Source organism: Herpailurus yagouaroundi, unplaced genomic scaffold, assembly GCF_014898765.1.
Source record: "Herpailurus yagouaroundi ecotype Mexico unplaced genomic scaffold, PumYag 208, whole genome shotgun sequence".
NCBI classification, from domain to species: domain Eukaryota; kingdom Metazoa; phylum Chordata; class Mammalia; order Carnivora; family Felidae; genus Herpailurus; species Herpailurus yagouaroundi.
In genome coordinates this window covers 2049220-2065527 of record NW_024412439.1, presented here as the reverse complement: position 1 = coordinate 2065527, position 16308 = coordinate 2049220, and the positions used below count along the sequence as shown (strand labels likewise).

At 56.3% G+C, this 16308-nt stretch overlaps 2 protein-coding genes across 2 annotated transcripts in view; both read left to right on the top strand.

Moving 5' to 3' along the window:
* The window catches only part of LOC121015740 (serine protease 33-like), a 15522-nt gene extending 9223 nt beyond the window's left edge, over window positions 1–6299 (top strand). Inside the window, exons 2-5 of the mRNA XM_040452928.1 lie at window positions 3979–4129; window positions 4212–4471; window positions 4998–5164; window positions 5782–6299. Of these exons, the coding sequence (XP_040308862.1) occupies window positions 3979–4129; window positions 4212–4471; window positions 4998–5164; window positions 5782–5835 (632 nt within the window). The 3' untranslated portion in view covers window positions 5836–6299. The remainder of the gene's footprint in view (window positions 1–3978; window positions 4130–4211; window positions 4472–4997; window positions 5165–5781) is intronic.
* A 324-nt stretch (window positions 6300–6623) lies between these two features.
* The window catches only part of B9D1 (B9 domain containing 1), a 15806-nt gene continuing 6121 nt past the window's right edge, over window positions 6624–16308 (top strand). Inside the window, exons 1-4 of the mRNA XM_040452927.1 lie at window positions 6624–7266; window positions 8898–8966; window positions 11345–11456; window positions 11636–12040. Coding sequence (XP_040308861.1) covers window positions 7204–7266; window positions 8898–8966; window positions 11345–11456; window positions 11636–12040 — 649 coding nt within the window. The 5' untranslated portion in view covers window positions 6624–7203. The remainder of the gene's footprint in view (window positions 7267–8897; window positions 8967–11344; window positions 11457–11635; window positions 12041–16308) is intronic.

Genomic DNA, 16308 nt, shown 5'->3' with positions numbered 1-16308 from the left:
CCGTGGATCGAAACACCTACCGCGGGGGCCGGCATTCTGCCGGCATGAGGCAATCCGGCCCATCAACAGGTGTCCACGCGGATTGGTCGAGCATGTTCTGAGCTACTGGGCATCTGATTGCATCAGTGGGTGCCCACGCCACAAGAGTTAGTCCATGTTCCAAATACCACCCCATCCACAACAACTGCCCGAGGCAAAGCTTGATCCGTTACTCCCTTATTTCCATGCCCACACAGTCATGTTCTCCTGAAGCAAAGAAATACTTCTGGCGGCCGTGTCTCTCAACGGAGGAAAACAAAAGCTAGATGCGGAGATACGCTTAAGATCAACAGAAGCAACCCTGGGATTGAAGAATTGGCTAATGCGACGCTCATTCTAACTGCCCTGTCCCTTGCTGTCCTATCCTGGGCAGCCTGGACAAAAAAACGCTCAAGCTCCCAGACTCCCTTGCAGCTAGACATGCCCTGTCAAGTAGTTCTGGCTAATGGGTTGTGTCCGAAAGCCCTCCTCCAATCAGTGGTTTGTATGGGATGTCACATCCTACACAAAGTCTCCCCGGAACGAAGCGGAATCGGCCACCTTGTGGTTATGAGGACAAAAGCCACATGTTAAGAACGTGGAGCAGAAAGATAGAAGGAGCCTGGGTCCCTGATGGCATAGCCGAGCCGCCCTGTCAGTTCTGGACTGTATGTTTGAGACAAATGACCTCCATGTATGTAAGCCCCAAATGAGTTTTCTGTTACATGTGGCCTACGTGTCATGTGCCCGACATGTGAACATGCTTCATGTAACTTGCCTGGCTTCGGCCGACGTGTTTATTTCCTCCGGATTAAAGATGAATGGTTTTCTGTTTAAGTAGGCTTCATGCCCATTTGTGGAGCCCAACGCAGGGCTTGAACTCACGACCCCGAGATCAAGACCTGAGCTGAGATCAGGAGTGGGACGCTCAACCGACTGAGCCATCCGGGCACCCCTAAAGACGAATGTGTTTTTTAAACATTTTTTTTAATGTTTATTTATCTTTGAGACAGAGAGGCGCCACCCAGGCACCCCACAGATGGATGGTTTTTAAAGACTTACAGTGTTTTGGGGTACGGGGGTGGCTTAGTCGGTTAAGCATCTGACTTCAGCTCAGGTCACAATCTCACGGTTCGTGAGTTCGAGCCCTGCGTCGGGCTCTGTGCTGACAGCTCAGAGCCTGGAGCCTGCTTCACATTCTGTGTCTCCCTCTCTCCCTGCCCCATCCCTGCTCATGCTCTGTCTCTCTCTCTCTCTTTCTCTCTTAAAAATAAATAAACATAAAAGAAAAAAAAAAAGACGTACAGTGTTTTCCAGAATTTGGCCAGCAATTCCATTTGTCTACCAGCGACCTGGACGCCAATCACATCCCCATCCTCACAGTGGAGACCCTTGCTACCATTTACTGAGCCCCACTAGACAGGTGTGCCTGGAAAGCTGAGGCTCAGAAAACTTAAGCACCCAGCCCAGGTTCACACAGCTACTAAGGGGCAGGGTCTGGATTAGAACCCAAGACTGTGTGACACATTTCTCCACAGCTCCCTCTGCTGGTTAACTCTGGAAGCAGCCACTCCACGCACTTCCTCCTTTGAACATCAGGGGTTAAGAGGGCATGCCCCAGTCGCGGAGGTTGATTTGGAGGGGCCAGGAAGCCCCCCCCCCCCAGCCCTTCCCATGACTCAACAGGAGAACGAGATAGTCCAGGCATTGCCCCTCTCTTACTAATGCAAACACTGAGATCCTGAGTAAGGCAATGACTTGCCCGGGGTCACACTGAAAAGCGGAGACAGGCTGGAGACGGAAACTGAGGGCCCTTTGTTCTATGTCGGGCTCTGCCCCAGACCCGATTATTCTGTCATGCTGCTGGAGGCTGGGGTCCCCGAGTCTTCTTCTCCCCCTTCCTGAATCTACACCTCCCCGCTGCGGCTGGAACCTTAAGGCTCCAGCCCTACCCCCTCCAGTATCCCCCAAAGACTCCCACCCATTCACTCGCTCATGCAGTCATTCCACAAGCAATTAGTAAGTGGCTCCAAGGTGCCCTCTCTCCACGGGCACTCACAGAGTTCTCAGTGTGGTCTGGGAGTCCGGGTCAGACCACAGCCTTTTCGGGGTGGGGCTGTGACTGGGGGGCTGAGAGGTCCAGAGAAAGCCCCTGGACCAACATGGGGCAGGGGAACAGAAGAAAGGCAGGGTGAAGGAGGGGACATTGATCTGGATCTTGAGGTTCAGTAAGGAGCTTTCAGGCAGCAAAGGCGGAAGGGATATTCCAGGCTTGAAGAAAAGAGCATGTGCAAAGACACTGGGGTACACTGAATTGTAACTTAAACAATGGTTATGTGAGTTCCACCTCAGCGAAAACAAATACATACGATTTGTAAGAAGGCGGTGTGCATGCAGGCGTCCAGCACCGTGAGGCTGGGGGGCCGGCGGGGGGGGGCAGGGGGACAGCCACAGGAGGGGCCAGAGGGGCGTGACACGCCACAAAGGGCCTACCTTTGCATTGCCTGGGGGATTCAGCTGTGGTCTGGCCTGTGCTGTATCTGGCGGGGAGCCCACAAGCATTCTTGGCGTGAAGAGCCGAGAGCGCCTGAGCCAGGAAGAAAGACCGAGAAGAGCTGTGAGAGGGAAGGATGTGGTGATCTGGAGTCACGCAGACTCTGGTTTGAATCCAACTCTGCTTCCAACACTGATCTCGGCAAATCACTTCACCTCTCTGAGCCTCGACTTCCCCATCTGTAACAGGGACTGGCAGGTGGCAGGACGGCTCTCGTGGAGTTGCTGTGGGGAACCCTCGGTGTGGGCGCCCCAGAGCTTGCTGGGGCATCAACAGAGGGGGGGTTGGGATTATCAGTGCTGCTGTGGGTTCGGGCCAGCTGCCCTCTCCACCTGAGACCGGAGGCAGGGCGGGATGTGAGTCCCTGCTGCGGTCACCAGGATGGGCCTAGGTCTGTTGCCAGGACGCCCGCCCCCTGCCAGTCCTGCCATGGCCGCTTCCTCTTTCCCAGGCCAGTTCCCCCTTGCCTGGTGACGTGGGCCTTGTGTGGGTGGTGGGGAGGGGACGCTGGAGACGTTAAAGGTCCTGGGCTGGCGGGGAGGAGGCCAGACCCGGTGGGGACGAGACCCGGGGCCCGCGATGCAAATGGTCCCGGTGCTGCTGCTCCTGTCTGGTAAGAGGCTGCGGGAAGGGGGCTGGGGATAGAGGGTGAAGGAGGTGGCCTCCGCGGGGGGTGGGGGGCACCCATCCCTGGAGGGCTGAGAGTCCAGGTTCTCTTAAAACTGCCGACCCAGACTTGGGTTCGAGTAACAGGAACTCGGGTGCAGGACAGACATGGGGACAGGCAGTGGGGGGTGTGTAGCCTCCAGGGAGGAGCTCCACGTGGATGGGGCCTGACCTTTGAAGATCCTGAGGGTCAAACCACATGGACAGGGTGAAGGCACCTAAATGAGGCCCAGCTGCCTTAGCAATGAGTGAGCTCCCCATCTTGAGAGAAAAGCAAGCAGAGCTGAATACCCACCTACACTGAGCTTCTGGGCAGGAAGGTGAGGCAAGCTTCCCCACAGGGAAGATGGGGAGGGGCTGGGGACAGGCATGCAAAGAAGACTTCACAAAAGTGGGCTTTGAAGGCTGAATAGGAGTTCTCTCGGTGGGCAGGGCGGAGATGATGTGCCCAGTCTCTGACCTACATTACTCCCTCTAATCCTCACAAGACCCCTCGGGGTGGAACTAGGAAACTGAGACCCTGAGAGGTTAGGTAGCTTTCTCCAGCTCACACAGGATCGCATCGCAGGCAGCCTGGCCTCGGGCGGGAGGGGGCAAGAGGTCGGATCTGGGGCTGCAGAGGTTAGCAGGGGCCTGGGTGGAAAGGCGGCGGGTCAGACAGGAAAGAAATGAACGCCAGACCCCCCCCCCCGCCGGGTGTGGGGGTCCCGGAGCGGAGCTGTGAGGCCTCATTTCCTGAGGTGCGGGAATCAGGCCGGCGGAGGCCAACAGCAGGAAGGGCCCGGCCGCGTGGCCTTGGCAGGCAAGCATCTTCCTGGATGCCCGCTACCGCTGCGAGGGGGTCCTCATCTCCCAAGAGTGGGTGCTCGCAGGAGCCAGCTGCTTTGGCAGGTGGGTGCAGGGCCCGGGAGGGTGGTGGAGGGGGGCTCCAGAGGGGAGGCCCCTCAGGCTCACTACCTCCTGATCTCTACAGCGGGCCTCGGTCCCAGTTCAGAGTGACCCTGGGCCCAGACCGCCTGGTGCTGGACAGTTGCAAGAGCGTTTCCCGTGTAGAGGAGCTGCTCCTGTCCCCAGGAGGGAGTGAGGGCTCTGCGTCCGGTGGCCTGGCCCTGGCTCGACTGGCAAGGCCACCACCTCTCAGCAGCGCCGTGCAGCCGGTCCCTCTGGCCACCCGGCCCCAACCTTTCCTCCCACGGCTGCTCTGCTGGGCCCAAGGGTTTGAGGCTGATGTCGGTAGGATGGAATAGGTGCCTGGGACGGTTGAGGGCAGCAGGGGGCGCTGGACTGGGCGAGGCAGACAGCCAAGGTGGAGATTGGGGCACCTGCGGGGGCACTAATCCCCACAGTCCCCGAGCCCGGAGAACAGCCTGGCTCTGGCCAGCCAATGGTCAGCACCAAAGATGCCAGCATGCAGGGGAGAGGGTGAGCAGGGACGCTCCACTATGCCTGAGTCAGCTCCCAGCCCCAAAGGCTGGCCCTGGGCACGCTCCTGGCCTCCTCCCCAGGCTTAAAGCTTCCCTGGGAGCACCGTGAGAATGCAGGGAAGGATGGAGCCATAGCAGAGGGAGGTGGAGGTGAGGAGCGTCAGGGAGGACTGGAAGCTCAGGACTGGGTTCAGGGCAGGGAGACTTGGGGCAGGGAGGGAAACTCTTCGGTGTGCCAACCGGCAGGGCAGGGCTGGTGCAAACCTGCCGGATATCAGTCCTGGCTGAGGGTCCGCCCATCGCAGCCCTCCCCCACCCTCCCCCGCCCCCAGCAGATCCCTACATCCCACCCCGAGAGCTGCACAGTGTCCCGCTGAGACCACTGCGTATCCACACCTGCAAAGATGCCTTTCGCCTCCACCCTGACTGTCCTGACCCAGAGGCCAGCCTGCCTGAGGGCTCCCAGTGCACCAAGCCCCCCACCGGCCCCTCTGAACTGGAGGTAAGGATTCGAGCTGGGCCCAAGCAGGCCCCGAGATGTGCCCTCCCCTACAGCCCCTCCTAATGCCTCCAGACTCGGTAGAGCCAGGCTGGCCATCCTCCCAGGGTCTCCTATTCCATAACACCCAGGCAAGCAGCTAATGTGCACCCCTGATTAGGGGCTTCCCACCCCCTGGGGAGACTTCCCCTTTAGGTCCTGCTTGAATGTGGGGCAGCCTTTGACATAGCCAGGTTTTGAACCGCTGGACAGCCCCTGGTTATCTGACAAAACACAAGCGTTTTGTTAAAAACTGACTTTTGTGTAACACTGAGCCTCAAGAGCCACAAGGAGGAAAGGGTCAGGCAAGAGTGGTAGAATTTGTGGGAGAAAGCATTTTAACTGGCAAGAGGGTGTGAGCGATGGGGGGAGGGGGGATGACCAAGTCCACCCGAGCTCTGAGCTCTGTGTGTTGCACTGGGGCCCCCAACCATCTGGCCTCCCCAGCATCTCCTGTCAGAGGTGGGAACCCTGGCTGCCTCCCCCCGCCCCCTCCCCTAATCAGGTATCTCTGCTCGCCTCTCAGGGAGTGGTCAGTGGGTCCCTGCTGGCTTTGACCCCTCCTTCCCTCTCCCGCACAGGTGTCTGATGGGAGCCCCCTGGTCTGCTTCCAAGCTAACAGCTGGCTGCTATAGGGGGTGATCACCTGGGGTCCCTGCTGGGGGCCTGGCCTCCCAGAAGTCTACAGGCCTGTGCATCCCTTCATTTCCTGGATCAGAGATAAGGTCTCTAATGCCACTTTTCCCACCCTGGCCAAGAAGCGTCCTTGGGCCCGGCCTGGGACCAGACAGAGGAGGCAGTGAGGATCTTTAGCCTGTGAAGTCCTGGGTTTGAACCCTGATCCGGCTACTTACCTGCCTCTGTGACTGTTCCCAGCAAACTCCCCTCTCTGGATCTGCTTCCTCTTTGAGTAATTGAGATGTATTCACAATTATTCCTTCATCCAACAATGTTACCAGTGCTTCCTATGTGCCAGGCAACCAGAACACAGGATCAGTGGGGCCCCTGGTCTCAGGCAACAGGCGGGCTTGTCTAGAGGAGGGGAGGCAAGCAATAGCCCGAGTCATTGACAGTAATAAATGTGCAAATACAAACCACAGTAGGTGCTAAGAAGGATCGGATTGCTGTGTTAACAGAAACCATGACCTACGCAGGACGGCCAGGGAGTCACTGTTATTTGAACAGTAATCAGGCAGAGCCATGGGTTCTGGCTCACTCTTCCCCCTACGGCCAGATGACTGGGATGCCAGGTGCTGCCCCTCCGTGGCCCTCAGTTTCCCCCCTTCACATTGAGGAGCCTTGGCTTGGACTAAAGTTTTCTGGAGGTCCCTCCCAAGTTTGTTTACACAACTTCTTGGGGGGCGAGGACCTCAAAAGCCCCAAAGGGGCATCCCCTTGACCTGACGCTGGGCGCTGCTGGGCCCCAGCTGGAGACTCTCCAGAACCCGGGCGGCCCCGAGCCTCGTCTGACTCGCGGCCTTCGAGCGTTGCCTGCGACACGCGACACGCGGTGGTCGCGCAACAGGATCGCTCCTCCGCACGCCCTGGCCGCCATCCTCCAGGTAGCGCCACAGCGACATCTCGTGGCGGAGAGCATCTGCACCACTTGGCTCCTGGCCCGCCTGAGTCAGGGCGGGCCTCTGCGCTTCGGGGTGGGCAGCGCCGAGGCCGAGTGGATACACACTCCCTGCGGGTGTAACCGGATCGGACGGCGGGGCTGAATTCTACACAACGGGCCCACGCTCCCGCCCAGCCTGCGTGGACGGTCCCGGCTCCCCCCGGAGAGGGGTGGGACTGCCGAGCCCCTCCCCCCAAAGCCCCGCCCCTCGCACCAGCAGCCGCTGACTGCGCCTGCGCACTGTCTCACACATGCTCGCCTCCGCGAAGGTGCCACTCCCAAGAAATGTGTCCCATGCGCCACGCCGTCTGTTTCCAGGGCAACCCGGCGCCTCTTAGCAACCCCGCGCGCAGCCTGGGTCGTTTCCAGGCGCCCCCAGCCTGCCATGGCGGCCGCGGGTCCCAGCGTCTTCCTACTCATGGTCAACGGGCAGGTGGAGAGCGCCCAGGTGAGCGGCCGTGGACCTTGCCCGGCCTTCCCCTTGTCTCCCCCCGGGGCCTATCCCGCGATCTCCCGGGCTGCTGTGTGGCTCCGGAGAGGCGCGTCGTTCCCGTGAGCCTCTCTCTTCCTGGGTTAGACGCGGGAGGGGAACCAGCCCTTGAGAGGCTTGGCGGAGTCTTCAGGCCCGACTTGCGCGTGTGGAAACAGACCTCGAGAGGTTGAGCTGGTACCGAGGGCACGCTCGGCCGAGCCTGTGACCCCTGGTTCGGATCGTGTCCACTCTGTTGAGTCACGGGCAGGAGCCTAACGCGGGTGTAACGGGACGAGCCGAGACCCGACCGGCACGCTGGGCCTCGGTCCTCAAGTGCTCCGCACTCTGAGCCCTCGAATCCTTAAACTTGGATTAGAATGGAGGTGATTTAGGCGATCCGATACAACGATGGTGATGGTGGAAAGATCCAGGGAGAGTCTGTCCAGTCTGACAGAAGGAGACGCTACCCTCCATCCCCCTACACTTGAGAACCATTTGTCATATTTATATACGCACAGAGATATACGCACCATGTATTCCTTATGTGTCAGACTTGGCGCCCAGCACTGCTCATTCAGTCCTCACAACAGTCCTGGGAGGTGGGTATTACTAACACCACCATTTTACAGATGGGGGAACACTTGCCCAAAGGCAGTGGCAAGGCTGAGATTTGAACCCGGTCTGTCTTGTGCCAGAGCTTTGCTGCATTACCCTTCCAGGCTGCTGGAAGATGGCGTTGATTATATCCTTGTGAGGATTAAGTGAGATGGTTTGGGCAAAGCCCTGCCACAATCTCTTAGTAGGTGTCTCTTGCCTTCCTGTTTCATTGGGATTATGCCCCCATGCACCCACCCGGTGGCCTTGGTCCTAGTGCCCAAGACTGTCTGCTCCTCTTCTGTCCCCGTAGGGGCCTTTGGCTGGGCAGCATCACAACTACCTCTACTGTCAGCCCGCTTGCCACCCCCACTGTGCCTCCCACTCAGTTGTGGGCCCCTCCCCCTCTTCAGGCCTTGAACTCCAGCCCTGTGTTTGCTCTCTGTCCCGCTAGCATCCGGGTTCTTAGACCTTTCACTTCACCATTCCCTTAGACCTCCTCTCTATGCCTACCCTCGTGCCAAGCATCGGGGACACCAAAACGTCATCACTCTTGTTCTCAGCTCGCAGTCAGATGGGGTTGGCAGAAATAAACACAGGCAATCAGAGCTTTGACGGAAGGAAGGACCAGGGGCTGGCAGCACGAGGCGATGGCCCTTGAAACAGCCTGGAGGTTAGGGCAGGCTCTCTGGAAGGTAAGTTTTGAAGGACGAACAGGAGTCTGCCAGATGAAGGAATGGGAAGGGCATGTCAGACGGAAGGCAGAGGCTGGGCAAAGGCTCGAGGGCAGGAGCAGCCAGGGACTCTCCCTTGGACTCCCACATCTCGGGCCCCGGCCCCTCTGCCGAACTCCTCGTCCGGCTGTCTCTTAGACGCCACCCCAGGCACCCCGTGTTCAGAACTCCCGTCAGCCGCCCTTACCTGGCCAACACGGCCTTACCTGCCCTTACCTGGCCAACGTAGCTTCACCACGAGTCCCTGTAAACAGAACCTGTGTGTGTTTGTTTCCACAGTTTCCTGAGTATGATGATCTCTACTGCAAATACTGCTTTGTGTATGGCCAGGACTGGGCCCCCACGGCGGTAAGCTGGGCTCTTGGGCCTCCCTCACTCACAGCCCCCACGACTGTTGGGGTTTCTCAAGGTGTCCATCGTACATCCCTCCCTCTCCCAGTTCAGAACGCACTGAGAGGTAGACACTGAGTTCGGGGGGTTCTAAAACACGACTTTGTTCCTGGTAAAGCTGGAGTGGAGGACGCAGCCACGGGCGGGCTCCCGGATCCAGGCCGCGCTTGCCCGCGAGCCTCACCCCGGGAACTTGCACATGGCAGCGAGGAGGCATGTATGGGTGGCGTGGGCACGCAGGCCCCAGAGGGCCAGCCTGGAAGTAGCCACCCTGTGGAGCCTCTGGGCAAGTCCCTTCATCACTTGGCCTCTCCTAGCTCATGGGGAGGACTCTGGGGAGTCAGGAGGCAGAACGGAAGCTGTCCTTGCAAGACTTCCCTGGGAACAGTCTGTCTCCACCAGGAGATGGGCTGGGACGACCATGTCGGCTCGCTCCACACTTTACTGTGTGCAGCACTTGTCGAAGCCTCGCCGAGCCTGTCTCCTCCTCTGCACGGCGATGTGACAATACTTACTTTCTGTTAACCCCCTAAGTGAATAACTGTTGCCAGCCTTCTGGGTGACGGGGAGACAGTGGTGGACGAAGCCAGACAAGAGTCCCAGACTTTGTTGAGTGCCCATTCTTGTGGGCAAGACAGACACTAAGTACTAGTGTTCTAGTATGTTCTAGTGAAAAGTGCCAAGGAGAAAGTAGAGTCAGGCAGGGAGGTGTGCAGGATAGAGAGAAGCTGGAATCTAGATCAGATGGCCAGGGAAGGCCTTCCTGAGAAGGTAACTTTGGGTAAAGACCCGAAGGAAGTGTGGGAATAAGCCATGCGGAAGTCTGTGGAAAGAACTTTCCAGACCGAAGGAGCAGCGGCGCACGGGCCCTGAGGCAGGGGTGCGCCTGGTGTGCTTGAGGAGCAGGAGGGAGGCCAGTGAGGAGCATGAGCAGGAAGGGGAGTGACTGGGGATGAAGCAGGGGGTGTCGAAGACAGGGCAGGCCTTGGAGGACACGGTAAGTCAGAGTGAGGACCACAGCCTCATTCGGGGTGACCTGGGACCCCCTCAGAGAGTCTAGAACAGAGGGAAAGTGACCTGTCTTGTGTTTTTCAAAGCTCCCTCCAGCTTCTGTGTTCCCAGTAGACAGGGGAGCAAGGGCCAAAGCAGGGACGCCATGGACGGTTACCAGAAACAGAGGAGCAGACACGGCACATGGACAAGGCGCGGCACGGGGGGGGGTGATGACAGGTGGTCGAACAAGACGGGAGACAACGGGGTTTCCTCTCGGACAGATGTGGGGCATGACAGAAAGTAGTTAAAAGTAGCACCAAGCTTTCCAGCCTGGGCACTTAGCACAGCTGCCATTCGATTGAGAAGACTAGAGAGAGCAGATCTGGAAGAACTTTCCAGAACTCAGCCCGGCAAGTGTTGAGGTTCCCACTAGATATCCAGGTGGAGGTGCCGGGTGGGCATTGGGGGTGGGGCCGTGCTGATCTGCAGGTCGGAGGCAAGGACCAGGCTGGAGACCCGGGTCTGGGAATCAGCCACACCCAGACCACGTTGGCGGCCCCGAGATGGCTGAGGTCACGAGTGCCGGTTAGAGGAGCGTCCCAACACGGAGCCCCGGGACGCTCCCACACGAAAGGAGCAAGTGCTGAGAGCAACAGTGGGGACCACCCCTCCCGTGAGGAGGAAAGACCCAAAGACATATGTACGTACTGTGTCCCAGAAACCACTCAGGGGGAGTGTGTCAGGAAGCGATCGGCCGGGTCCAGCGCTGCCACTGGGTCAGGTGAACTGAGGACAGAGAAGTGTCCATAGATACAGCGATGCTGGGGTCACTGGTGCTACGCCACAAAAACACGTTGGTAGAGTGGGAGCCTGTAGCCAGACTGAAGTCGCTTCTCAAAAGAAAAGCAGAGAAGGAACTGGAGCCAGGGAGTAACGGACAGACCTTTCAAGGAGTTTTGCTTGGCAGGGAGCATCGAACGGGTTGACGGGTGGAGGAAGAAGGAGGGCAGGACTGTCTGGTGATGGGGAAAATCGCACACACTTGTGCCCCGACAGGAAGCGTCGGGGTGAAATCGGTGACATCCGAGGGGCCGGCCGGCTGGAGCCGGTTCCTCGGGCTGGCGAGGGGAGAACTTGCTTGTGCCCAGTTGGCTCCAGGCCGTCAAGCTCGAACGAAATAAAACCCGGAGAGACCTAGGAGCTGCTCCGTGACCTCGCAGACCCTGTTGTTGGGAAGTTAGCATGTGGGCAGAAGGGAAGGACACAGCCCTCCCGCCTGCCCACCCAGGTAGGGGCGTGCATGGCAGCTGGAGCTCAGGCTGTCACTGTCTCTGTGCTCACAGGGTCTGGAGGAGGGCATCTCACAGATCACATCCAAGAGCCGAGACGTGCGGCAGGCGCTGGTGTGGAACTTCCCCATCGACGTCACCTTTAAAAGCACCAACCCCTACGGCTGTGAGTCCCCGGGGCCCTGCGGGGACCGGGACGGGGAGGCGCCCCCAGGACAGTCCGGGCCTCATCCTGCCACCACTGTCCGCTCTCGGCTCTCCGCTGCCCACCTCCGGGACCCTCATGTCAGCCTTGCCGTGGGCTCTCTTGACACCTGGCCGCTTCCCCCCACCTCCCCACCCCAGTTCGTCTACATGCTGTGCAGTTGACATTTTGGGAGCCCAGAGCCGATCGGGTGAGGCCCCAGCCTGCGCCTTGGACAGCTCTGGGGCTGGGAAGGGCACAGCCTGGTGTCCATGGCTGTGGCGGTCTGGCCTGCGAGGCTCTCAGCTTGCGATCGTGTCTTGTGCTGCGGCCAGGCCGGAGCCGTCCACACCTCCTGTGCACATCCCTCGAGTCACCTCTCCGAGGCTTGGTTCGTACAGTCCCCTCTGCCTGGGACACCCCTTCCCGCTGCCATCTCTGGCCTCCTTCCCAGCGCTCTCGTTGCTTGCAGTGTTTACGATCTGCCTTGTCCAGTAGTTTGAATTCGCTCTCACTTAATAACCGCCTACTGTGTGCAAAGTCTGGGGTCGCTCCAAAGGGGCTGTGAATACTCCCCCCATGTGTGCTTTTCCTAGCTTCCTAATCCTATGTGGTGGACAGATTGCATTCCATTTCTTTTCCCACATTAGGAAACTGACACAGAAAGTGATGTCATTTGCCTTCAACTTTATAGCTAGGAGCTGAGTGTGGACTGGCTTTCAGGTCCATCTGATTTCATAGTCTGGGCCTTTCTGCCTCGTGTGGCCTGGGGCCTAGGCTTACTGGGTACAGAGGGTCCGGAGCAGGGCTGCCTGGACTGCATCTTGTCTTTGTCCATGAGTAAGATGCTTCAATAGATGCTTTTTTTTTTTTAATGTTAATTTATTTTTGAGAGAGAGAGAGAGAGAGAGAGCCCAAGTGGGGGAGGGCCAGAAAGAGGGAGAGACACAGAATTTGAAGCAGCTCCAGGCTCTGAGCCGTCAGCACAGAGCCCGATGTGGGGCTCGAACCCACGAACCATGAGATCACGACCTGAGCCAAAGTTGGACGCTTAACTGACGGATCCACCCAGGCGCCCCATTCCATAGGCTTCCTGGAACGGGGCTCTGGATTATGGAGCAGTCTCCTGCTGCTGAGGAAAGCTAGGAGAGGTGGATAAACTACTAAGAAGCAAAAACAAACACAACTCTTTGAAGGCCTCAGGGAGCTGGCCAAGTATTGGAGATTTACCAGGCCAAGAGCCGGGAGAAAACAAAATCTAGAGACATGATCCCACTCACATCACCCCTGCAAGTATTTGCTGACTCCACCAGAGGTGACTGGGCTGACTGAGACTTTTGACAGCTGCACTGGGTTCGGGGCACAAGAATAAAAAAATCCCTACAACTCGGATGGAAACCTTGAGGTGCTGCACCCTGGGAGGAAGGGAGAAGCAGCTCAGCTCCAGATCATTCCAGACCCTGAACATGGTGGCAAAAAGTCCCAAACGAAATATTCGTAAGCCAAATCTAGCAGGAAGGAAGGGGGATCCTGAACAAGTACGGTTTATTCCAGAAATACAAAGCTTGTACGTGGAACATCTGAAATCAACCAGTGTGATTCACTGCTTTAAAAAGAAGGAAAGTCACGATCATCCCTATAAATGAAGAAACCAAGATAAAATTCGACATCCATTCGTGGTAAACACTTAGCAAACTAGGAACAGAAGGAAACTTTCTTAACCTGATGAAGGTTCTCTATAAAACACTTAGAGCGGGGGCGCCTGGGTGGCGCAGTCGGTTAAGCGTCCGACTTCAGCCAGGTCACGATCTCGCGGTCCGTGAGTTCCAGCCCCGCGTCGGGCTCTGGGCTGATGGCTCAGAGCCTGGAGCCTGCTTCCGATTCTGTGTCTCCCTCTCTCTCTGCCCCTCCCCGGTTCATGCTCTGTCTCTCTCTGTCCCAAAAATAAATAAATGTTGAAAAAAAAATTTAAAAAAAAATTTAAAAAAAATTAAATAAAACACTTAGAGCAAATATCACCTCTCCTAAGTGAAATTTCCTTCCTGCTGGCACCATCACAAACAAAAGGCATAAGAATTAGGGAGAACAAAATTGTTCTTCACAGGTAACCTTGTGTATGTAGAGTGTGCAAAATGGGGGCGCCCGGGTGGCTCAGTCGGTTGAGCATCTGACTCTTGGTTTAGGCTCAGGTCATGATCTCACGGTTCATAAGCTTGAACCCTGCATCAGGGTCTACACTGACAGTGCAGAGCCTGCTTGGGATTCTCAATCTCTCTCTCTCTCTCTCTCTCTCTCTCTCTCTCTCTCTCTCTGTGTCCATCCCCTGCCCACTCTCTTTCTCTCTCAAATAAATAAACGTAAACAAATTGTTTTAAAGAATGTGCAAAATGACCTACAGAGAAGTTATAGAATTAATAAGCTTCCATGGATGCTGGATATGAGATGGGCACACAAAAGCCAGTGGCTTTCTGTATAAAAATAACTAAAATACGTGCATAAACAGTGAATCGAAAATGGCATTTTAAAAAGAAATTCCTTACAAGATCAAAATATAACTCGTTCCACCACACATCAAGCTTCAATTTAATTTTCAAGCAGAATAACTAAGTATAGTTCTGGCACATGGAGAGACAGACAGATCCAGAGAGAGCCCCAAGACAGACCTAAGCCTACGTAGACAGTTGATTTGTGACAAAGGGCACTGTGGAGCAGGAGGGGAAAGCAGGTGTCTTTGATAAAAGGTACCGGGACAGTCAGATATGCACAGGGAAAGAAACCGGGTCCCCGCATCCTACCACACATACACAAAAGTCAGCTCCAGGCGGATGCGTAAATGGAAATGTGAAAGCAAAGTAGTAAAGCTTCAGGAAGATAGCCTAGGACGCTAGAGCCATGATCAGGGAAGGGAAGACTTTTTCAAAGAGAGGGGGAGAGACAACGAGCAGAGGAGGGGCAGAGAGAGAGGGGGACAGGATCCAAAGTGGGCTCCAAGCTGATAGCACAGAGCCCCACGCGAGGCTCGAGCTCATGAACTGTGAGATTATGACCTGAGCTGAAGTCAGACGCTTAGCTGACTGAGCCACCCAGGCGCCCCTTCAAAGGACTTTTTAAAGGAAAGATCCAGGGACTTGGCCATATTCAAATTAAAGGCTTCTAGTCATCAGAAGACAGCAATTGGCCCGAAAAGACAGGCCGCAGAATTCACACACGTACACATTACACGTCAATGAGAAAAAGATCCATCCGGTAGAAAAACGGGCAAGAGGCTGAGCGGGTACTTCACAAAAGGGGACATCTAGTGACAAGACACGGAGCAGGGCCTCAGCTTTATTTTAGTAAGAAAGATTACAGTTAAGGAAAATGCAAATGAAAGCCACCGCGAGGGGCGCCTGGGTGGCTCCGTCTCAGCCTTTGACTTGGGCTCAGGTCATGATGTCACAGCTTGTGAGTTTGAGCCCCGCGTGGGGCTCTGTGCTGACACCTCGGAGCCTGGAGCCTATTTAGGTTTCTGTGTCTCCCTCTCTCTCTGCCCCTCCCCTGCTCATGTTCTTTCTCTCTAAAAAACATAAATAAATGTTAAAAATTAAAAGCCACCGTGAGGTGCCGCAGCCCACGCACCAGAATAGCTCAGGGGAGAATGCTGGAGGAAAGATCCTAAGCTTCGTGAGCATGTGGTGTGAAGGGAACTCCAGTCACGGGCGGGAGTGTGTGGGTGACACGACCCCTTTGGGAGACGGCCCCGCGTTCTCTTTTCAGCCCGAGTGTGTGTGTACCCTGCGGGACGCCCCGGACACGTACCCAGCAGAAACGTGTGTGCACAGGGGGCCGGAGCTTGGACGAGAGTAGCAGAGAGCGCATAGTCTCCCCATCGGGGGGTCCCCCAAGGAGAAGCCACCCACGTGTCCATCGGCACTAGAGTGAACCACGTCCTCATTCTCTGTCCGGAGCTGGAATGTTACCCAGCGTTGAAACGAGCAAAACCCCATACATGACAGTTTGATAGAATCTCACAAACATGATGTTGAATTATAAAGAAGCTGGGTCCCGGGACGCCTGGGCGGCTCAGTCAGTTGAGCGTCTGACTTTTGATTTTGGCTCATGTCATGATCCCAGGGTTGTGGGATCGCGTCCCGCATGGGGCTTGGTGCTGAGTGTGGGGCCTGCTTAAGAGTCTCTCTCTCTCCCTCTGGCCCTCTCCCCTGCTCATGCTGTCTCTCTCTAAAATTTAAAAAAAAAAAAAAAAAAAAAAAAAAAAGAGGGGCGTCTGGGTGGTTCAGTCAGTTGAGCATCTGACTTCCACTCAGGTCGTGATCTCATGGTTCATGGGCTCAAACCCCGCATTGGGTTCTGTGCTGACAACTCGGAGCCTGGAGCCTGCTTTGGATTCTATGTCTCCCTCTCTGTCCCTCCCCTGCTCGCACTCTATCTGTCTCTCTCTCTCTCTCAAAAATAAATAAAACATAAAATAAATGAATAAATAAAAATAATTAAAAAAAGGAAAAAGCTAAGTAACAATACACATACTATAGGATTCCGTTTGTATAAAATTTTTAAAAAATGGGTAAAACCAAAGCACCATGTTCGGCACGCGTTGTTTGGTACGAACCTCTCCCTAACACGGAGCTCTTCTGTGTCAGGCACTACTCTCCTTGTCTTAGGAGGAAGCCGAGAGGCCCGGAAGGCAGGTCATTGCCTGGGGGCCGCACCCACTCACCTCACCTGTCACCTGGGGCGGTGATTTCATCCCTACATTCAGAGGGTGAATATACGGACCCAGGGGACAGGACCTGTGCCCACTCCTGCCCTCTGCGCAGCCACAGCCCCTGGGGCTTTG